Genomic DNA, 24,545 nt, shown 5'->3' with positions numbered 1-24,545 from the left:
CAAGTCTGACAGGTTCTGCAGTAGGAATCTGAATTCTTATGCATTTGGGGCCAGTAAAAGTGGGTGACAAGCCTGTCATAGGTCTTGTCCATCCCCAAATGTCCTGCTAAAGGCACATCGTGAGCCAGCCCCAGTAGGAAGGTTCTGAACTTCTGGGGTACCACCAGCACACGGGCTGACCCAGGTTCAGCAGCCTTAGGCTCGGAATACAGGAGGTCACTCTCCCAGTACACGTAGTGTGTTTTGGCCTGAACACCGTTGGCCTGGTCTGCAGCCTGTTGCCGCATACCCACGAGAGAAGGGCATTCTTTCTGCTCCCTGCAGAATTCCTCCCTGGAGGGACCTCCTTCTTGCTGCCAATGGGTCAGCTCAGGCAAGTCTCCCAGTTCGGCAATCTGTTCCCCGGTAGGCTCCAGAGCATCCCCCTCAGGGTCTACTTCCTCCTGGGCCGTGGGAACTTCGGGGGCCGGTTTCCCGCGCCTCCTGCGCCTTCTCCCTAAGGCCGGTTCCTGGACCTCTCCCTCAGGCTCCAGGACCCTCTCAACACCCCTACTGGCTGCCATGGACCGGGTGGTCACGCACGCCCAGTCGGGTAGACCCACCATCCTCAGATGCGTGGTCTTCTCCACCTTTTCCCAAGGGGAACTCTCCAGGTCGTTCCCTAGCAGACAGTCTACAGGCATGTCAGTTCTCACAGCGACTTGTAGAGTACCAGAGACCTCCCCCCACTCGAAGGGAACTTGAGCCATTGGACAACGACTCTCTACGTTGTCAGCATTGACAACCCTACAGTAGGCATTGGGTACAATTTGCTCTTGAGACACCAGGTGTTGCCTCACCGAGGTCACGCTGGCTCCTGTATCTCTAAGAGCCTCAACCTTCTTTCCATTGATAGTCACCACTTGCCCATATTTCTTAGTGTTAGAGGGCAGGTAGGTTACAGGGACCATCTCACTGTCTCCTAGCGAGACTAGGGTCATCTGCCCGGGACCCCCACCCTCCTGGACTGCTACCTCCTCCCCAAAGTTAACACTAGCTACTTGCCGGGGTGGAGCACCAGTGGGTGCGGTCTTACCAAACAGGCGACATTTAGGATCAGAGGCAATGTGACCCGGGTCACCACACCTATAACAATTGAAGGGCCCCTTTGGAACAGGTCTACCTGTCGGGGCCCCGTTCTGCTGCGGGGGTGGGGGAGGCTGAGAACCCTTCTGCTGGTTCCCTTGGGAATTACTTTGGGGGCCTTTTTGGAACCCCTTCTGTTTACCCTTGTCCCCCCCACTCTTCTGCTGGGGACCCTGCCCACCTTTGGCGGAGTCTCCCACTTGACCCTTGTGGACCCTGGTGCTGAGCCAGCGGTCCGCCTCCTCAGCAAGCTTCCTCGGGTTGGACAGCTTGCTATCTATCAGGTGCTGGCGTAGCTCAGGAAAACATTGACTGGACAAGTGCTCCCATGCAATTAAATCAAGCAGCCCTTGATAATCATTCACTTTGCTACCCTTCACCCAACCATCCAGCGCTCTGCAGAAAAAGGTCACATACTCCACATACGTACTCTCAGGGATCTTCTTGGTCTCCCTGAACCTCTGTCTATATAGCTCAGGAGTTAACCCATACCTGGTCATTAAAGCTTCCTTCATATGGGGGTATGAGGTCTGGACTTCTAAGGGCAAATCTAACAGTGTGTCCCGCCCTTCCGCAAGGAACCTTCCCCACAACCCCGCTCCCCAGTCTTTCTCAGGGACCCGGTGTGAGGACATGGCCACCTCGTAGGCTCTAAACCACTGCCCTATGTCATCCTTTCTAAAATACTCCTTTACTACATCTTTGGGGATGTACACCTTGGACTCTACCTGCGCTGGTGGAGTGCTGCCACCAGAAGGAGCGGTGTCCAAACTTTTCGCCTTCAGCTCCAACTCCTTCAATCTTATATCATGATCCATTTGGCGTTGTTGTGCCTCCAGGGCCAACTTCTGCTTTTCCATTTCCATTTGTCCGGCCAACTTTGCCATCTCCATTGCATGCGCCCTGTCGGCTGCCCTGTCTGCCAGCTCCTCTGGCGACCGGACTCTGCTGGGTTCCTCAAGGTTGTCGGGTGGAACGATGTCCCCCGCATTCCGTGGGTCTCGTGACTCCTTCCAGGCTCTCAGCGCCTTGAGGTACTGGTTCTTCTTCCTGAATCCAGCATGGGGAACTCTGAATTTTACACTGTAGCCTTTCAATTGCTCCGTTGTGTAACCTTCCAGTCTCTCCCAATCCACCTCATCTATTCCAGAAATCACGGAGAGCGCTCTTCCAGCAGAGAGTGAGCCAGGCATGGTTGCAGTAATGGCAGATGTCTCAACAAAGTTCAACAATTAAAAACCTGTGGCTGCGTTATTTGGTCTGCTCTCACTATCTGGTGATTAATAATTCACTGTATGCAAATTACAAGTGCAAATCCGAAATCCCAACCGCTGCCAACAATGTTAGAGTCGGGGATCTCTGGTTGGCGCAAGGTTGCCCTTGGGTCAAGCAGGAACCCTCTCCTCCACGTCAGGGCGCAGGATAACCCCTCGCGAATGACCCTTGCTCACCCTCTAGGTGCGTGGCGTGAGCAGCCAAGGCGATTCCTCAGGCGTTGTTGGTTAAGCACTTGCAATCATACACACAGTAAATACATCAATCCCCCCAGAAACGGACACCAGACTTGAATATATATAAAAATACGATTCTTTATGTAAAAATAGGTATATATATCTCAGCAGACTTATCACAAGACCAATAACGTTTTCGCTATGCCACCAGGTTGTAAAGCGGGCAACGGTTCGTTGTTCGTAGCTTCAAATGGATACTTTGTAGTTCTCTTGCAAATGTTACTTGTGGTTCCAGTACTCACAGAGATCGACTCCTGCGAACGGGGAAATAAGGCGTTGCGGGCCCCGAGCCCGATACTGGAACTTCTTTCGTGATGTGGAGAGTCGGCACAGGTCGGTGCGACTCTCAGCTTGGGAAGTGTTCTTGGGTCCTCAATCAGCAGGTGTGGGCAAGTAGGCAGGCGCGGCCCGCGACCCTTTAGCACGGCGGTGCAGGGGGGTCTCCACAGCGGGGGCGGCGCGGCCTGAGATGTCCGGGGATAGCGAAGCGGGGTCGCAGGGCACGGTCAGTGCAGCTGGATGACCCGGCGTAGATCACAGTCGTCGGACGGCTTCCGGCGGGAGGGGTGATAGCGCGGTCAGCGCGCTCCAGTAGCAGGCGGTGACAGGGATGCAGGCGGCCTGGCCCGGGAACAGAGAGCGGCTCGGGACGGAGCGGGGCTCTCACGGGTTGGAGGCAGGCGAGCTTCTGAGTGTCACGGCCCTAGGAGGGGCGATGAGGGGCGCAGTCTCTTTTCCAGCGGGATGCCCACACGGCTCGAATTGGAGGATGAGCAAGAAGCACAGAGAACCCACTGGTCCTGGGGTTCAGTTGAGGGGGCAAGCTCAGATCAAGCCCTTGGAGAATGTTCAAGCACAAAGTAGCAAAGTCTTTTCAGTAAGTCTCTTCCTCTCCTTTCTCAGCAAGGCAAGCAGCAGGCCAGCTCCTCCGGCGTCTTCTTCTCCTTCTAGTCGGGCAGAGGTTCTTTGTGGTAAACAGGATTCTGATTTCTTAGGAGCCAGGCTCCTACTTTTATACCATGATTCTTTTGTTCTTTAGCGCCAGGGGGCCTAGGCCTGGCTCAGTCCAGTTCTGGAGCACTTTGTTATGGTGACTCTGCTCTTTCCTTTCAGCAGCAGGGCAGAGACATCAGCCGCCCCGCAGGGGGCGGCGCCGGCTTTGTGGTGGCAGAGCACAGGTCTATTCAAGAGTCAAGGTGTACTCCTCCCACCCATCCTGGTGTCATCTCCCGGCCCATCACCTGGCAGCCAACCTGTCTCTGGGGATCCCCCCACCCTGCCCTTACTGTTGCTAGGCAGAACACACACACACAGCAGAGGCGGACTGAGATGGTCAGGTCAGTAAATACTAACTTTCTAAAAGTAGTATTTACAAACCCAGGATATTAAAATAAACTTGACTACAAGAAGTATTTTAGTATTCTGAGTTCAGGCATACTAAACTTGACACTCTACCATGCTCTCTGAGTCCACTGGGGTCACAGCGTTGGCGTGATCCCAGCAGCCCATTCTGGCCTATGGAGAGCAGGTAGCCTTCAATAGTGAAAAACGACAAGGGCTGTAATTCACTACTAAGACATGCCACACACATCAGGGCATGTCCTACCTTATGCCTACAATGCACCCTGCCCTTGGGCCTACCAGAGGGGTGGCTAATATGTAGGTAAGGGAAGGTTGAAGGACTGGCAAGTGGGGGCACTTGCGCAGTCAGCGCGACGGTCCCGGACCGCGCACAGGGTCTGCGGTGGCAGACCCTAGACACATTTTACAAGGCCGCTTTCTGTGGGTGGCGCAACCAGCGCTGCAAGCCCACCAGCAGCATTGGCATTCACAAGCCCTGGCACCCCTGGTGCACTTTACTGGGGACTGACGGTGAATCCAATAAACCAATCAGGAACATCAATTAATGTATACATTTTACCTAGGGAGCACTTGCACTGCGGCACGGATTAGCCGTGGCGCAGTGCCCGGAGCGGACAACACCAGCAAAACAATCGAGGCACACCATCAAAAAGTGGAAGGGAAACTCACGCCAAGGTGCCAGGTCTAACAGCCGGTACCCAGTCTTGAGTATTCTGCAATGCGTAGAGGAACCGGGGAAGAGACATCATTTTGAACAAGGCAGCGCGCCCAACGAGGGAGAGCGGCAGCCTCCGCCAGCCCTCTACATCCCGCCGCAGGCGCGCTAGGGGGGGGAGCAGGTTCCTCTCATACCGCAAAGCGGAGTCCGTGGAGATAAAGATCCCCAGATACACGAAGCCCTGCTGAGCGATCTGGATCGGACAAGTTCGCGGGATCGGTGGAACCTCGCCACTCAGAACATATAAATACGATTTACTCCAGTTGATGACGAGACCCGAGTTCCTACCGAAAGATGTAAGCACGTCACAGACCACGATGAGTGAGTTCTTGGGCGAGGCAAGATACAACAGGATGTCATCAGCGTATAGCGAGATTCGGTCCTCGTGTTCGGGCGACCATCTAAGTCCCCGTATATCTGGGTGCCAGCGTATCCACGCTGCCAGCGGCTCGAGGGCGAGGGCGAACAACAGTGGCGACAGGGGGCAGCCTTGCCGAGTGCCCCTCCCAAGCTGAAACGGAGTCGATGCCCGGCCATTTACCACCACACTCGCAAGGGGGCCCTCGTACAGCAACCTCACCCAGCTCACAAAACCATGGCCAAAGCCGAACTTGGCCAGCACCGCCCACAAATATGCCCATTCCACCGTATGAAAGGCCATCGTTGCATCGAGAGATGCCACAATAGCTGGTTCACGCAGCGTGCCCGCCCTAGCGATTACACCATGAAGGCGCCGAAGGTTTAACGCAGTGTTACGATGCGGAATAAAACCGGATTGATCCGGGTGGATCAGGTCTCCGAGTACCCTGACCAATCGGGCCGCCAGGATTTTAGCCAAAATCTTCGGCTCGGCGTTAAGGAGTGAGATAGGCCTATATGAGGCACACTTATCTCGGGGTTTACCATCTTTGTGTATAACAACAATTGTCGCCAGTCGCTGATCCAACGGGAGGGCCCCACCCGCCCGTGCCTCCACAAACATGGCGCGCAGGTGAGGGGCGACCCTATCCGGAAACAGCTTATACAGGTCAACCGGCAAGCCGTTCGGGCCCGAGGCCTTGCCCGAGTTCAGCGCGCGGATAGCTCCCGCCACCTCATCGACCGTTATGTCACCATCAAGATCATCCCTATCTACGTCAGAGAGGCAGGGCAAAGCGATATCACGCTACAGATCACGCGAGTCCTCGGGCGGCCTATCCGACACTGAGGCATAAACCATACTGAAATAGTCCGAGAAACACTGTACAATCCTCTCAGGTTCCACAATCACCTCTCCCCCCTCTCCCGTCAACTCCGGCACTACTCTATTAACCCGTTCTTTTTTGTCCAGCCAAGCTAGGAGTTTCCCGGCCTTGTCACCAACATCATACAGGCGGCCCTGCTGTTCCCTACTGAGGGTCTTAGCGGCATTCGTCACCAGGTCCTTATACTCGGCTTGCTTCAAGAGCAGCTCATGCAGTGAGGCCTCTGTGACCTCCTCCTCTAGCGCTCCCTCCAAAGCCACGATCTCCTCCTCAACCTGCAAAACCTCGCCATCTCTCCGACGCTTGGCCGCCACTACAAGGGAGAGGGCCTCCCCTCGCAGCACGGTCTTAAACGCTTCCCACAGCGACACTGCCGAGTCCACGGATCCCTGATTGTCCTTGAAAAAATTATCCACTGTCTTCACCAGTGCGCTGCGCATCTTGGGGTCTCGAAAGTACCAAGGGTTAATAGGAGCCACCCTTCCCCCTCCCTCACGGCCGACATCCAGCCTGACCCACACTGGCGAATGGTCCGATATACCACGCGCCATGTGCCTGGCCTCGGACACCAATGAGGCGTGTGCAGCCAGAGTGAGCAGGTAATCAATCCTAGAGAGGCTACCATGCGCCCCGGAGTGGAAGGTGTATTGGCTCTGTGTGGGGTGCCGGAGTCTCCAGCAATCTATCAGGCCGAGTGTGTCTAGAAAGTCTGGAAGCCACTTCTGAGCCCCCCCTGTGTCTCTGGGCGGGTATCTGTCCAGCAGCCCAGAGCCGACAGCATTGAAATCACCCCCCACAACAAGCATACCCCCCGGGAGATCCAACAAGGCCCTACCCAGATCTGTAAACGTGGAGGCCTGCAGGGCCGGAGGAACATAAACCGAAACTAAAACCAAAGTTCTTCCTTCCCACCTCCCCGCCACCGCCACAAACCTCCCCCTATCGTCAACAATGGTGGAGTCCACCTCAAATGGTAGCGAGGCTCTGATTAGGATGCCCACCCCCCTGGACCCAGAGGAGAATCCCGAATGAGCTATGAATTTATAACCCTTCCTATTGAGAGCATAGCACGTGTTACCTATAAGGTGTGTCTCCTGCAGTAGGGCGACATCCGGCAATGACCGTTTCAAGAATTGCAAAACAATCCCGCGCTTAATGCGATCCCCCAAGCCATTAACATTCCAGCTAATAACACTTAAACCCCTACCCCCCATCCCCAAACGTGAAGAGGCCCACCCCACACCCGAAGAGCCACCATGGAACAGTCCTGAAAACAATCACTACGCCTTGCAAAAACGAACCCCCCAACAACAAACCCAAAATCCCAACTATCCCCCCCACCCTGCACCCCTGCTGCAGCTTACAAAGCCCCCCCAACTTGCAGTGTGCCTGTCGCCCTACCAAACCTGAAATCTACAAAAAGTACCCTAAGGGAGGAAAGAGCTCCCATCGTCCTCCCACAACCCTCCGTATTTACTGCACTCTGTTCAAGTCATTAGCTGGAGTCAAATCGAGTCAGTCCGGCTCCGAAGACATCAACCTTGTCCATCCCGGCCACTGTCCCCGTCTGCGGCAGTGTCCTCCCCCGTCCGTCGTCGGGGCAGAGTGTCCAGCCATTCATCGGCCATGACAGGCGACTCAAAGAAGAATGTTCCGTCTTCGTACACCACACGTAGTCTGGCAGGGAAGAGCATGGCATACTTCAGTTCCCTCTCCCGAAGCCGCCTCTTCACCCCCAGGAAGCCCTGCCTCTGCCTCTGCACCTGCTGGGTGAAGTCAGGATAGAAATTCACCGACGCATTCTGGAAGGGGACCGGGCCCGTCACCCTCGATGCTTGCAGGATAGCGTCCCGATCTCGAAAATGAAAGAGCCGGGCGACAATCGGCCTCGGTGCGGCTCCCACCTTGGGCCTCCCACCCGGCACTCTATGGGCCCTCTCAACTGCAAAAAACTTTCCAAGACCCTTAGGCTGCAGATGGTTAAGCACCAAGTCCTCCACGAGCAGGTCTACAGAAGTCTCGTCCGAGGACTCCGGGACCCCGATAACGCGCACGTTGTTGCGCCTGGCCCGGCTCTCAAAATCCTCCAGCCGTCGGGCGGCGAGATCGCTCTCGGTCCGCAACTTACGGACCTCGGTCTGTAGTTCCGAGACATCATCAGCGAGGCCCGTGGTCTTGAGGTCCAGGGTTTTAACTCGTTCATTTGTTTTGCCCAAATCCGCTCGGATCAGTTTGACGTCCACCAAGATGGTATCCACTTTGTGCGCCAGGGCATCAAACTGTCTCCCAATCGAAGTCTGCAGCCCTTCGAGCGCGCCCATGACATCCTGCAGCGAGAGCTCCGGGGCCAAGGGTGAGGCAGTCTTCTGTGTATCCGGCGACTGGCTCGGTCCACCCGGTGACCCCTTCTGGTGGGCATATCGGTCCATATTGTTGGCTTGAGTATAGGCTCCCCGCCTGGTGGCCTTAGGCTTCAGCCGATCCACCTCTGCTTTGCCCGACATGGTTGGCGCAAGCAGGTCAGTTCAAACAGGACGGCCCTCTCTCAGCGAAAGGAATCAGGAGTGCTCAGTCCTGCGATGGGCCGCCAGAGTAGCTTGCAGAGCGTCCAAAGGATAATAAAGCAGCCGAGAGCGCTCCCCGGCCAGGGCAAACAAGGGGCGAGAAAGTGAAAGTGAAAGGATGGGGACCTCCGTCCGGTAGTTCACACCTCGCCTGGCCGCTGTTGTTCAATTAGAGGTCGGGCATCCTGCCAACTCTAGCCCCTGGCATCCCTCGGAGATAGGCCTCAATCTTCCGCCATTCATAACTCTGGCTCCCGGTGGGCGATCCGAGCTCGGGTAGCATCAATCGCCTCCCTGACAAGTCATCTGCACGATGCCATGCATACAGACCGGATTAGAGACAGGATAGTCGACGGAGGGCACGAGGGTCTCGGGAGCTCAAAGCTCACGCGGCCATCTTGGTCAGGCGCTAGGCTCCTCCCCTCCTGGAATTACAGTCTTAGCGCCATAGCCCGCAACGGTCGCGGCCCACACACCACGACCCCGGCGTCGATTTTCGCGCATGCCCAGGAGAGTGTTGGGCGCGCACCGCGACTCCCGTCCCGTCCGCAGAGCAGGGCCAATTTCTCTGCTCAATCACCCCCGTGAGCCACGAAACTTCTCCCTGATGTTGGGCCGGGGATTATGAGTTGTCAGGCGCAGAGTAGGGCGAAGGCGGCCGGGGCAGACTGAAATTATACGGATATTACGGGAATGGCGCAGTGGAGCACAGCTACCGTGCGGCCATTTCCCTCGGCAGTTGGCCACGCCCCCTCAACTTCGATATTTTATTATTAAATATTTTTGTACTTTACCTGTTTAAGTATAGGGAGTCAATATTTTTATTATCTATATATTTCTTTAGATAATTATACCATAGATATTTTTACCATCGAGATTCTATCAGTGAACCCTTTTGGGCAGAACTGATACAACACAATGCATCTCCTCGCAGCCCCTGATGGTAACCTCCAATGCATGATGCAGGCTCTTTGGAACTACTGCTGCGCACTGCTTCCCATACGCAGGACCTCGCATCACAGCCCCACAACTCCTCGGAACTGTCGATGTGCAGTACATCCTCAACACAGGATCTCGCAATACTGTGCAATCAGGATATAAGGTACTTTGTTCAGCGGGCCAAAATTTGTCCCTGTATCTGGCCTGTGCTCCATTGCGGTCGGCTTGAACTTGTGACTTTGAATGAATGAATGAAGTTATTTGATACCGCGTACGAATCATCCCCGCAGCGTTCTCTGCGCATGGTTAGTACAGCAGGTTGAAATTGGTTAGAACAGCACTGTTTTTAGTGCTTTCCTGAATTTGGTATAATCAGGGCTGGTTCTGACATGAAGTGGTAGTTTGTTCCAAAAGGTCGGAGCCAGATAGGAAAAAGATCTCCTACCCTATATGGCTCGTTCGATACGACGGACTACCGGTAGTTCCTTCTTGCTGGAGCGTAGGTTTATGGCAGGGTAATATCGTTGGAGCCTTTGACAAAGATACTCGGGAGCTTGCCCAGCCGGGCTTTATAGGTAGGACCTGGCCTGGCAGTTCGGGCTGGACTGTTCCCATTGGGCACAGGGTCAAGACTGATTTGCATATGGCTGGGTCCAAATTGGAATGGCATGGTGAGCAAACAAACGATGGATTTAGGCCCAGATCGCTGTACTGGGGTGAATGTATGACATTGTTCTGCATTCTGTCCATCAATAGTTCTTTTTGCATTTATAGGCTTAAACAGCACATTTTGAACATTATCCTGTTTTTTACTGGCAGTCAGTGAAGAGATTTTCGGAGGGGAGCAGATTCTGATCTAAGCGGTTGATTACGAATATATTTTGCTGCTGTGTTTTGGAAGACCTGTAGTTTTGCCAATAGAGACTCAGTTGCAGAGGCGAGTAATGTGTTGCGGTAATCTAGCAGACTCACGACAAGAGCCTGTACCAGGGTCTTCCTAGCAGATATTGGAAGAAGTGGAAAGGCTCTCTTCAGTAGACGCAACATACGGAAGTACTTGTCTGTTGTAGATTGGACTTGATCTTTCATGTTGAGCTCCTGATCTAGCTTGATTCCTTAATTTTTCCCTACCTTGCTAGGGGTAGGGGCCTTGCCTAATTCTGATGGCCACTGTGCTGGGGTCCACACAGTTGAGCTTTCCCAAACAGAGTAATCTCCGTTTTCCCTGGGTTAAGCTGAAGAAAGTTGTCTCACATCCACTTTACAATAGCTTTCATGCCCTCCGCAAAGCGATTACTTTGTCAAAAGACAAGACCAGCTCTGTATCATCTGTGTATGACAGGATCTCAAAGCTGTATGCTCCGACGACTTTTTCGCCGGGACCAGGGGAGCGACATAAATGTCAAATAGTGTGGACAGGATGCTTGAGGGACTCCTTTATCTGCCTGCCTAGGCTTGGCCTTGAAGGTTCCCAGCGAGAGATACTGCATTCTGTCTTTCAGGAAGTCTTGGAAAGCTAGGGTAGGCCGTACAATCCTGACGTCTTGGAGTCAATGGAGTAGCTTAACATGGGACACAGTGTTAAATGCTGCGGATAGGTCTAAGAGCACGAGCATAGTGGGCGTTGCCGCATCTAGCTAGCACCTGATGGTGTCTGTTATGGCCACTATTGCAGATTCGGTACTATGCTCAGCTCTGAAACCTGATTGTGAGGGATCCAAGATTTTGTTTACTTCCAGATAGTAGGTCAGTTGTTTGTTAATTAGACTTTCCAACAGCTTGTCCAAGCACGGAAGGAGTGAAATGGGTCTGAAGTTTGAGAGGATGGATGTGTCCATGTTCCTCTTTTTTGGATCGGTATAATCTGTGTTCATTTTCAGGCTAAGGGCATTTTCCTGACTTAATAGGCAAATTGAATAAAGATCTAACTGCAGGGGCAATTTGCCTCGCTGGTAATACTATAATCCTGGGAGGGTAGGGGTACATGGGTGAGCCGGATTTCGCTCTTTCGAGTCCTAATTGGACTTGTTCCAGGGTGAAAGTTTGGAAATTGTCCAGCCTAGAGCCCTTGGTGTTTGAAGAGTATGAATGATTCATCACTGGTTTGAGGTTGTATGTGGTAAAATTATCATAGATCAGTTTGATCTTATTGTCAAAATAGTCAGCAATGGAGTCACACAATTCCTGAGTTGCCGATAGTGGCTGTGAGCAGGCAGAGGGCTGAGTAAACTCTTTAAGGATTTTAAATAATTCTTTATAGAAGTTAATTCCTTTGTCCGGGTCCAGTGCAACCAGATAATCATAATTGGTGCTTTGTGCTTTTAAGCGCTAATTTCAATTGAATCTTTAAAGTTGAATATCGCCAAAATTGGTGTGGGATTTTTCTTGTGTTGTTTTAACTTTAGTACTGTTTGAAGTGTTGTATAAATACTTTACACATTGTCTCTAAGCTAAGCCTGAATGCTTTTGTGCCAAGCTACCAGAGGCTCGAGCACAGTTTAATTTGGGGGGTTGCTTGTGTTTAACTCTGACAAGAATTGTGATTGCTACTTGAGTTGGGTTTCACTCCCCCTCAACCAGTAACTCAATTTCCTGCAGCGCTACACAAGACTAGTCTGTGGCCATTATTCCAAGGGTGGCGAGTATCGCTGTGTCACTATCCATAATTCACCATTCTGTACTTTAACCGGCGTAACACTTGGTGCCTCCAGGGTTGTTGATCTCGGTGAAACAGATTAATGGAGGCAGTCCAAGTACCACTTGCTCCTCCATTTCCAGGAGTCACAGTGAAGGAAATAGTAAAACCTATGAACAGAAGAGTTTTATAAAAGTTGTTCAATGTTAATGTATTTCTATAAAACACAATCACATTTAGGATGGTCTACAATAATGCTAATTTCTAACATTATCTCCCTTTTCTTACAGCTACTGAAGCCACCTTTATCAGAAGTACTGTGTATTTTAGGGTCAGGCGCTCAGGCACGTAGTCATTATGAGGCCTTTACAGAAATGTTTACGTTCAAAGAGGTATGTGTTATTGGTGGGCAGAAAATGGGAAATTATACTAGATTCAATCTTTTTGTGATACGATTTACTTGGCAAAGCCACATAAATGTACTCGGTATAACACATGCAACTTTGCCACAATGCACGGCTACTCTACTCTGGGAAAGAAATGCATTCTGTTGTTTATGTTAATTAGCACTTTGGCATCTCTGATCCTTAGCAGGATTCTATGGACATCTTGTACATTACCTGAGGTAGGCAGTGCCAGTTTAAGCCTTGCACAGGAATGAGCATTACTTTGCTATTAGAACATTGTAATGTTAATTGCTCCATTGAAGACAATGGAGTGCTCCGGGCTTCTAATGGCTGGTAAAAGCCAGGAGAATCAACATTCCAATGTTTGTTCACAGCAACAACTTTGAACAAAGGCCTCACAGAACCCAAGGTGATTTCAACCTCTTGGGGTACGTGGGGCCTTTTTATTTTTTACATATTAGAACAATCTGCCTCTCTAGGGGCAGAATGTTCTAATAGCGTTAGAGCCCTCCATAGCGGGCTTTACGGGTTATTAAAGACCCACTCCCTTCTTAAAGGCGGTCCCCTTTAACCCCTTCGCTGCTGCGGACATTCCGCTGCAGCGCTGGGGGGAGCAGGGGGGCAGCGCGGCGGGCCTGTGCTCATGACGGAGCCGCTCCGTCATGAGCGACGGTTGACCTGTGCTCATGACGGAACGGTTCCGTCATGACTCCGCCCATTTGCGTTGTCCCCCCGCACAGGCGGGGAAACAGCGCCGCGTAGGCGGAGCGGCCGCCAACGGGCGTGTCATGACAGAACCGTTCCGTCATGAGCACACGGCAACCGTGGCTCATGACGGAACGGTTCCGTCATGAGCGGGGAAGGGGTTAATGGCTGTTAGAGCCCGCTACATGGGCTCTAAGGCTATAGTAGTTCACCCACCTCCAATTAGTGCAGTATTGTTGGGGTTGATGTTTATAGATATATAGCTCCCTCCATGTCATGTGTTCGTTGACATTCTAATCTCTATTTCCTCATCGATAGCCATACGTTTCCTTTGCCCCAGGGGTGAAAAAACGTTACATATAAAGTCCCATACTACTCTTCATTGAAGAGAGTATATTGATAAGAAAAGGACACAGAATGGTAAAGCTGCTCCCACAATACACAAGAAGTGGAAAGTGAATGGGAGAGAAGATGGAGCGGCGGTGGGAGTAGTGGGCTATAAATCCATTGCAAAAAATAGGGATTAACATCATAAACCCCAAGATTTACTGCCTATTCGCATATATTCCTTTGTTAATAAAGATACTTCAGAAGACTGCTGGGAAAATGTGGCGCTAAACAACATCCTTGGAAATACGCTGTCAGATATCTATCCCACACTGATAAATGCACAGTCTATCATTTTGAGAATTGTGAACTCTAGGGCCACCCTTGCCCACCCAACTGATGGATAGGCTTGCGAACGCGATAGTAAGGTAAGACCAACCTGCTTAAAATCCTGCTTATGAAATCAGAAAACTAGAGTAACATTTGGCCTGGAGCCTGTGAAAACCATTATTGTGCAATGGTGGGTTCCCTAGGATGTATGCTTTTTTCTGCTGTTTTTTTATATTTACATTCACACTCTCTACCAAATGTTCCTTAACATGGGGATAAGTTTCCAGATTTATGCACATGACACTCAGGTTGGGTCTGACCTCTCTTAGAATACTATAGCTGGCATTCAGAGAGTTGCTGGTACGATTCTAATCGCCTCGGAGTGCATGAGCATACACCAGTTGGGCACACATGCCACCAAACCGAAGTTTCCAATTGCTGGTACCAATCATTGGTCAATGACCCATAGTCAATAACCCAGAATCTCTGCTATCACTGATTTTAGACAGGGAGAACAGATATTCCATTCAGTAAAATGAGAATAAAACCTTGGTGGTGCATTTTGCTAGTACCCAGAATAGTAATCAGATAAACATTGTCACCAAGTCATCCAGTTACTATCCAAGCTATTGCATGAGCTTTTGTCCCACAAAGGATTCTCTCCCAGAAAGGCTGATCTGCTTTTGCGAGAACTGTATCAGCATAAAAATTGATTACAGTAGTGCTTTCCTGGTGGGGACATCTAAAGCAAACCTCAATAAATTGTAGGTGGTCAAAATGACTACGCCAGGTGCGGGTCCTCTGCTATGGCGGAAGAATGTCGCCCCACCTGCAAGCAGCCAAAAAGTGAAATATAAAATGATAATAAATGCTTGTTTATTATCGTTTTATTTTTTCTTTCAGTGCCAAGGCTTGTGGCCGTGGCGATGATAGTTTGGTGGAGGAGTGGTTGCACTGCTACTCAGTGCACATGATGGTTTCGCCGGCTGTCTCAGGCCGGCCAAACCGTCATGCGCACTGAAGCGCTCTCCAACCCGAGCTGCGTTGCCGGGTTGAAGAGAGCAAGCACAAGCTCCCAGTCTAATGGGGTGTGCAAATCATCGGCGCTCGGGCCAATCCTGACGCTGCTTTCAGCAGCATGAAAGCAGCATCAGGATTAGTAGCAGTGTACTTTGGGAGCTTGTGCCTGGAGAAGAGAGGGGCGTGATGTGGCAGGTAAGTATTTTTTAATTTTTTATTTGTCTCGTCGGTCTGTCTGTCTGTCTGTCACAAAGTCCCCCTCCCCGCCACTCTATCAACACACCGGTTGCTACTGACTGTGGCAGGAGCCTAATGCACTTAGCTTCCTAAGCATTCGTATGCAGGCTGTAGTGAAGATGTTTTATTATCATATGTAAATTGTGTATCAAGATCTTCCGCCATTCCAGGTGATGTCCTTCATTTAGTTCCCCAGATATACACAATTCAGATAATGGGGCTTAGCTGCCCCAACAATGATGATGTCTTATGTCCTGTGTTAAAGGTGAGAATATGGAGTCGCAGCAGAAAGAATGCTGAGCTGTTTGCCAGAAGCATGACGGGAGATATAGTGGTCTGTGATTCTGCCAAAGAAGCTGTAACTGGTGCCGATGTCATTATCACAGTTACTATGGCAACAAAACCGGTTTTATTTGGAGAATGGGTAAAACCAGGTGCACATGTAAATGGTAAGTCCAATACTTTTATAATTTTATGTTATGTTCATTGTTTTGTTTAGGAGAGAAGGCCAGTAGAATTGTATCACGCGTGTGGTAAAGAATAGGTGAAAAAACAAACTCATTTTTTAAATGTTCTCTGTGAGAAGCTGGCTTGGTATATGGTGTACACTTATGTAAGTGGGCACCTTGCACCAATCCAGACAACCCTTATGATGATTTTAGTGGTCTTAGACAACCTTAGAAAGCTCTCTAAGTGGTAGCTGTGGAGAGCAGCCTTCAGGCTCAGTCCAGAAGGAGTGTAAAGCAGCTTGTTTTACCAGAACATAATCTTATAGATATAGATTAAGTGAAAAAGAACCACAACCACACAGTGTATTTATAAAAATATGTATTTATTATAAGACAATCACTAACACATACAGATATCTCCTAGCCGGAGATATACACAATGCACCCAATACTTTTCAATAGAAGTAGCACGTAATACACAGTGGTCGCCAGGGGAAGACCAAACCATATACTAAATTAGTGGTATGCAAACCACGACTCAAGTCAATACTATACCCAGAAGACGTAGAAGTGCAGGGGACCCAAGGAACCTCCTGAGGTAAGTATCCACGATCCCCGAGGAGAGTGTGTGCAGTGGGAACACGACCATGGATCAATGGAAGTCAATGGGTAAGTCACGGTTACAATTTTAATAATAAGGACCCTTCCCAGCGGATCCTGAAGGAACCCCGTGGAAGGCAGAAGGTTGGAGAGCTACCGCACCTGTGGATACCTTAGGAACCAGGATACCTGCACCAGGGAAGCTGGGTGCATAGCTGTGAAGTGGCAGCGGAAACTGCCATCGAATCCAATGGAGGACTTCATTAAGATGCCGCTGCTGCAGAAGGTGAAAGTGTCCGGCTGAACCCAAAGGTGGATTCAAGATGTGAAGAACCTGCAAACAGAGGGGAAAGAGTCTATGCCAATCAGGAGGAACCAGGAGGCATGGAAGACGAATACCCACCGATGTTGAGTGTTGCAGGAGAGCTGATTGTGACCTTGAAAGTGCAGCAGTGTGGACCAGGCAACGCTATGGAAGTCCAGAAGCCATTCATGAGCTGTCCCACGTCGGATGTTGAGAGTTGAGGGGTCAGTATCCGGCGGGAGCACCAACAAGCCTTGGCTACTGCAACCAACGTGGAAGTTGAGAAGGTACAATGTCAGGACCAGTAAAGTCCAGGAGACTCACCACAGGCAGATGAGTCAGGGCAGGCCCCCAGCAATCCGGGGAACCCAAAGAATTCAAATATGACCCTCAAGAGGACCCACAGGCCGGAAGCACTGGAGTCGCAAGAGGACCTCGAACAGCTCACCAAAGATGCAGGACCACGGTGCAAGTGATGCGATGAGGATGAAGATCTTGGTCACTGGAGATGCCTGAGGTTGGGGCTACTTGGGGCCCGAAGATCTTGGTGGAAGGAAGCAAACAAGCCTTTGCAACTGCAAGTCGACGCGGTGCACAGGGCTTCGGTTCCTGCGGCTTTGACGAGGGATACTGACTTCAAACTTGGTGAGAGGATAGGGCAGGCCTCGAAGGATGTGAGGGATGTGAAGCCCCACAACCTGTGTTGCTGAGCCTTTCGGAGTCCGTGGGAGCCCAGGATCAGCAGACCGGTCAGCTTAGTTACGGTGCCTGCAGATGCAGGGGTAGTGACTCCTTCACTTCAAGGGAGATTCCTTCAGGTGTCTTGGATGTCCACAGGCCATGAAAGGTTCCTGCATGGTGCACAGGCACGGACGTTGCAGCAGTCGTGCATGGCGATGAAACCAGGAGCAGCAGGAGTCTTCCCGGTTGCAGCCTTGATGCCAAGAGCGAAGTCCAGAGTGCCCAGACGGTTGAAGAAGTGGTGTCTGAAAGGAATCTTGTCCCAAGACAAATCTAGGGACCCACCCACAGGTAAGCCATTAAATAGCCTAAGGAAAGGGTTTGGATGATTCAGGGATACTTCCCTAAGGAGGGGCTGGACAAGGGGGAGGATACAGTTTAATGACAGAGTTGGAGCCAACAGCTCCCTGAACTGGTTTGGACTGGACTATGCATGGAGGGCACTAAGTGTGCCCAGCAAGCAGACTATGTGGGGCTGGCAAGCGCCCCATCCTGCCCCAATATACTAAACCCAGTCTGGGAGGTGGTCATACCGCAGGATACCTATTGTTCCGCCTTCCCCTGCCTGAGCTTGGCTCAGCAGCAGGAGGGCAGAAACATGTCTCTGGCCGACAGCAGCCCTAGCTTGCTTTCCGGGTCTGGAAGACTGGTATTGGAAGCACCGAGGGCCTCCCAAAGGAGCTTTACGGTGCATGGAATCATACCTCCCACACTGTTTACGGTGTGGGGGTATGATTCCAACATGATCGATACCAAACATGATAGGATTTGTTACCACCAGTTTCGAGATGGTCATCGCATAATGACCCTGTGCCCCTCTATACGTTATATGGCTGTCTCACTTACAACCCGGGAGAATGGACTCCGTAGGTTGTAGGGGTGTCCTGCTCATGCAGGGACACCCTCACACTTAGATCCGAGGCCCCTGCCTTCAGGATTGAAAGGCCTGCTCAAGGGTTTTTTTATAGGTTATAAGTGTAGTGACCTCAGATATAGGTAAACCTATATATATGCTAGCACCAGGTTACACAGGCTGCAATGGCAAGCCTGTAGTTACACATTGAGTGGTCTGCCATGGGTGTCATAATACATGCTTCAGCCCATGGGGGACCCCTGGTGTACCTATGCCCTGGGTACCTTAGTACCATATACTAGGGACTGATAAGGTTACACCAGTGCCCAATCTGTGATGTACCTAAGTACTTATCAAACCAATTGAGGGGAGAAAGCACAGAGACTGGGATCCCATTCAGACTAGTCTGAAGCAGCATTAAATCAAGTAGAAAGTGGGAGTAACCATAAAAGCAGATCCTACTTTCCTACATTCTCCGATACAAACGTTTAACAGTTGGTTACATTAATTCGAGCTTGAATTCAAAGTGGATTGACAAGTGGTGAAATCCTCTGGAAGCTGTCAACTGGTTCAGATCTATAAATCTACACTTAAGATAGCAATTTGTATAGTTGTGAATGCTAGAACTTCTTTTGGAGTGTCAACCCAGTTGTTTAAAAAATACATACCACCTACAGTGCATTACATAGGGGCTAAAGTACCCTGGCTGTATATTAGAAATATATTGCAAGTCACAGAGGAGTTCCATGATTATATAAGAGAACAAGGCTGAAGGCTGAGTTCCTTTATACGGCCACGTAATACAGAGTGGCTTACATTACCCTAAACATGTACACCAGGGGTACTTTATTCCTTATACTATATGGTCACACCATCACCCTTCCCACAAACTGCCTAAATCCTTGGTGTGTTGGTCACATGAAAGAGATAGGATGTTGGCAAACATGAAGAATAAAAGTAGAAACTCTAGTGCAAGATTAAACGCACCAAAAAGTAGTTAGTCATTTGTTTTAAATCAATATTAGAATATGTTTGAAACTTGTCAGATTTTGAAAAACAAATGCTGCAGCTCAGAATGTTTTGAAACATGCAGAGATTCTATCTTTCCTATTGTTATCTAAAACGTGCAAGAAATTAAACAGGTTATATCTCCTTTCTGCTTATCACTATTCATCTAGAAAAACAGAGCAGAACAAGGAAAAGCCTGGTTACGTTTTCAGTCTTTGAACTGCAGCTTTAATTATGCTTTGTGACCTGCCTTTCACTTTGACTACCGGCTTGGGCAGTAGCCATTATGATTTCAGAACTGAACTCTAGTAAGTTATTACAGTTGTGCAACTACATAATTTCTTTATTATTGGTGACCAGAGACGTCACATGTTGCCTGTTTTAAGGAAATTAGAGACAGGTTTTTATATAGAGATTGCAGGCTCCCATATAAGAATTTTGCAACTCACCAAGTAAATCCATGGACATGTCGAGAGACACAAGGCTGCAGGTTTGTTGTTTTGAATCCCCAGATAAGAATATCTCAGTGAGGAGATATTGAACAGATGTTTACACAGTTTTTCTACAGGAAAGCAGTTAAACGTTTCTCATCATTCTTTAAGCCTGTACCCACATTGATAATTCAGTACCGCTGCGTGTAGCTTGTTAGATTTGCTGCTTTTTTTTGTCTGGCTAGGTGCCTTAAGCCAATAATTTTGTAGTGTGTGTGATCCAGCGGAAAGCCAGGGACGAACAAATCATAGTCCACAAAAATTTGAATGGGCCCATATACTCAATCAAGTTTCCTGGCTGTTTCGCTGGGAGTCAAGATTTATAATTCACTTTGATCTTAATTAGTTAACCCACAGTAGAAATGTTATTCAATGTCTAACTAATCTTCACAGATCAACACCCTTCCTTTGGTCAATGGACCATTAGTTAAGTAGTTGATGGTGATATGAACAATTAACTAACTAATTTGCAGATTTCAGTGAAATAACCACTACTCTGGGTAATTTTATCGAATCTCAGTCATAAATGAACGCTCATCAGTACAAATTCACAGTGCAAACTCCATCACTTTCATGGGAGAGAAAATTAATCTAGCAATACATTCAATTCACAGAATCATTCAACAAATCAATGCATTAAGAGTGGATAGTTGAAGAGACAAAAGGCATAATAAATCATTCATTTGCAAAAGATATGCAAATTTAAGGACAGAATAATAATTACCCATGGTGATAACAGGAAAAATCCAGCCCTCTGGCCAAAGGACTGGTGGAGGTCCCCTGATTAGGAATCAGGAGACAAAGACTATAGGACAGGTTCAGGACAGGGAAATACCTACTAAACTTCTCTATAGACCCGACGCACCAGGGCGCATCCCTCTCTTACACTCTCTCCCTCCTCGATATTCTTCCGGAATCTTCAATCTAATTAGATTGTCATTCGGTTATGAATCTTCCCAGTCTGTTCTCTCCTTCTCATCAGCAGCAGCTCTCGCCTCTCTCTCTCAGCAAAGTCGACTCAATAATGATTACTAATAATTTTAGTCACTCTAGTTATAGTCTTGATTTCTGCATGCCCCACCCTCAAACGTTTCTAATATCGATGGATTACGGACTTTGATTGGGCAGGGACAGGGGAGTTGTCATCACCTCATGCTGACACACTCACTTTTTTAATGAACTCTTTGTCTAACAAACCCATCCCCTTTAGCTCATTTATTATTCTGTCTTACTTCCATTCTCATGCATTTAATGTTACAAATCAAAACACATTTAATACAGTTCCACAGTTGAGAAGAGTTTTCACACGGTAGCTGTCCTTGGCTTTTGGCAGCCTGTCAGTAAAATGGTCAGCGGGTCACATCACTATTACACTGTGCATGTCTAGCTCGCATCCATTTTCATCGCCATCTATTTCTCTTGTATGCCACTTAAGGCCCAAACGTACACTATTTTTTTTATTTTTTTTATTTTTGAAAACCTTTATTCGTGCATATTAAAAGAACAAATACGGGCCTACAACCTTCAGGCCGGCCACGATACGGTTAAGCACTGATACAAACATTACGGCCCCTGTGCTTCAACGGTCAAGATTAGCAACGATTTATGAATTATACACTGGAGAGATCCTTGACACCAGGGGGAGGAGAAGTGAAGGTTAATTTTAAAGTTTTTCAAAATAATTTTATCAGGGAAAAAGTCAGTGAAGAATAAGAACCAAGGAGATTCGAGTCCGCACGATATCTTCACCACACGGGAGAGCAGCAGCATCATTAAAACAGCAATGGAAGTAAAATCTCAGGCAGTGAGGCAATGCAGTTATATAACAGGATAGTCACATGAGCAATTACGCACCCCTCCAGTGCCGCCCCCACTCAGTCAACCCCACACCCGGACCCAGAATCGAAACAAGTATAGCGCAGAAACATAAAAAGAAAAAAAGGCCCATAGAACTAATTAGAAACAGTAAATTACCCCCCCACCCTACACCAATGCGGAGGCTACGGCCTGCCCCCCCCCCAGCATAGTGCCTGTCGCCCAATAAACCCGAAATATAGACAAGAAAGAGAGTAAGAATAGAGTAAAGAAAGATAAGAAAACATTACACCTATGATAAAGGGGGTGAGAAAAGAATAGGACTATTCTAATCTAAACTCCCAAAAAGAAGAAAGTGGGGAGGAGCCTACGTATCATCAGAGCGCCCTAAACCATCGTCCATCTATGGCCTCCACACACTGAGAACCCACTACACCAAAAGCGGTCGTGTGAAAATGAATTGTCACAACAATATAAATGAAGGAAGACAGATCGCGACGAGTGCGCACAACATATACATACAGTTCCAGTCCCAGTCCAGCCCATCCGTGAAACCATGGCGATATAAATCAGTCTAGCCCTGGCCCGATCGCGGGCTTGAGATTAAGCCAGCCCCTACATGAAGGCCCCGCACCCCGTGCAGACAAAGACAATATGGCCGCTTGGGAGAAGATGGTGAAGTAGAATCACAAAATGGCCGCCGACCATCTGTAGAGGTCCCTTTGTGCACCACATAAAGTCCAGACATGGCATGTAAAGTACAGGAGTTCCACAGAAAAGAAGCAGTAGGCCACCGTGAACGATTCCTCGAGGATGTTAGGTGTTGCTCAGCTGGATACTCTTGCAGACGCGGTGAGGCAGGCAACAATGAAGCAGGCAGCAATGAACGGGGAAACAAAGTATCCGCTGTTGAGCTGGAGAGCAATTGATCCTGGGTGCCGGGAAAGCCAGTTGCAGGCACCAGTGGAGCACGATCACACACAGCCGTTGCGTCCCCGCAAGAGGACAAAAGCACTGGCAGACCCACGCCGTGTTGATGACAAACGGAGCGCTCACGACCCGCAGCCGACAGCATGGAGTCAAACTGCTCACTCAGCGCCTGCAAGCCAGCACACAGTTGTAGACGAAAGTCCCGCAGGACAGCCAGAACGGAGCCGCATGTCAGCGGAAGCTGCACCCCCACATCGGCAGCAATCCGGGACGGCACTGTGGAGCTGGTGTCTGGTGGAGGGAGGGCGAAGCGGGCAGCGGGCAAGACCGGAGTATCACCCCCCAGCCGCGAGCAGGCAAACAACGTCATGTTTTACCGCCGGACGGTACAATGGCCAGGGGGGGGGTCGTAGCAAGGAGTCAGTTCCCCTCAGGTCTGCGCCGCAACAGGGAAAGCCAACAGTCGCCTCGGGTTCTCTTTGCAGCCGACTAGGCAATAGAAGAAGGGGGTCGGCAGCCTCCCACAGCGCGGTCCACAGATCGGGGCAGGAGACCCGCCGCACCGGGGCTTACCTTACAGCCCCAGCCCTTCAGGCGCAGGGTGCAGGAGGTGTCTGGCCGTCCCTCCCCAGGCTCAGCTGGCGACAGTCCGTGGTGTGAGGTGAGGTCGGGACCGCGCGGCTCGGGTTTGCGCTAGCGGGTCCGGTGACTGCGGAGCTTCCAGGGGGCCGGCAAAGGCAACAATGGAGCAGGGGTCCAGGGCGGAGAACAAAAGCACCAAGAACTCCGGCATCCGGGCAGGCCGAGACTTCGGGGAAGCGGCGGCGTGGACAGCGCGTCGTCGCACACGTTTCACCTCGAGAATCGGCGAGGATAGGAATCAGGATGATAGTCCGAGGCCACGGGCCGACGGAGCCGGGCGCTCAAGCGTCTGCTCCGGTCGCCATCGCCATCTTGGCTCCTCCCTCCAAACGTACACTATTAATAAAGGTATCATAAACCGATGTTAATTTCTCAAATATGTGATTTTCACTGTTCACCACCCACTTCTACTCTATCCCATGTTATTTTCTCTATCTTTAAGCGAAAGCATTAGCAGCAACAGCTCTCTTTAAATTCAGGCAAGCATATGCCAGGCATGCGGTGTCTCATGACCTAATGTTAGTAATTCCTGCGCATCCGTGAGAGTTTTCCCTCTCAAACGGGTTAGTCACGTTGTTGTCTACGTCATTCTGGTTTGCACATGCGCAAAAGCAATTTCCAGTTTAAAGTGGGTTTTAGTCGCGTTGCATTTTATTCTTCATTAATTAAGCATGCATAAAGCTCTTTTTCCCATCAGTAAATGTTGTGCGTATGTTAATTTTGTTATAAATAATTTTATACTGATGTCTTAAAACCTAGCTTTAATTGTCCAAATATTTCAAAGGAACAAGCAATCTATTTAGACTACAATTTGTGTATTATCTAATATGTTGCCTGATCCCTACTAATGCAAAGCATGCACATAAATTCGTTCTTCCCAAATCCCCTAAAAATATGGGGATGTTTGGGGAATCTTCACACTCTGCATAATGCACACTAATGTCACCATTTTTGAGAAGCAAATCTGTTCACCATGTACGCTTTCTGCAGAGGTCATCTAAGAATTTGCTTGCGTCATTAATTATGTTGTGGCGTGAAAATGAATAATGGTTCGCATTCACAAATTCAATTTGGCTTTTCGCGAAACACTGTTTTAGCAGTACCTGGTGGTACACTTTCAGAAAAAGTTGTGAGTATGATACAATTTAGTCACCTTTGGCCTGTAAAAGTGTCAAAAAATCTATAGGATATTAAGGAACCTGTAATTGGGTTATTGCGTTTATCCATTAAAGAAATTTTGTGATAATGTATTAGAGGCGGTACTTGTGTGTGCATGCATTCATGCGTGTCCAACTGTTGGGTGTCCGGCTGTTTCCTCCACACTATGGGGAGTAAACCAGGCAGCCACCATTGGTGTGAAGCTCACGCTGCTCCATGGACTGGTTCCCCTAGTGTATGTAGGCATTTTAGATTAAGTGTTTTTAAAAGGTATAAGTGTGTAAACATTTACCTTCGGCTTCTGAACGTATTTGCCTGTCACTTGTCTCAAGCATCCTCATCTGCATCAACCCTTACTTTAGCAATGCACTAATCTTTAAGAAACCAGCCTCCTTTGACAACAGAGATAGCCCATATTTTAACAAAGAAA

The 24,545-nt window shown here is 49.4% G+C and overlaps 1 protein-coding gene across 2 annotated transcripts in view; it reads left to right on the top strand.

Moving 5' to 3' along the window:
• The window catches only part of CRYM (crystallin mu), a 125,905-nt gene that overhangs the window by 83,587 nt on the left and 17,773 nt on the right, over positions 1–24,545 (top strand). For both annotated transcript variants that reach the window (XM_085629115.1, XM_085629114.1), the window contains exons 4-5: positions 12,389–12,490; positions 15,390–15,573. In XM_085629115.1, coding sequence (XP_085485241.1) covers positions 12,389–12,490; positions 15,390–15,573 — 286 coding nt within the window. The remainder of the gene's footprint in view (positions 1–12,388; positions 12,491–15,389; positions 15,574–24,545) is intronic.

Source organism: Triturus cristatus, chromosome 10 (assembly GCF_964204655.1).
Source record: "Triturus cristatus chromosome 10, aTriCri1.1, whole genome shotgun sequence".
Classification (NCBI taxonomy): Eukaryota; Metazoa; Chordata; class Amphibia; order Caudata; family Salamandridae; genus Triturus; species Triturus cristatus.
The sequence above is the reverse complement of the archived record's forward strand: the minus strand, read 5'-3'. Positions and strand labels throughout refer to the sequence as shown.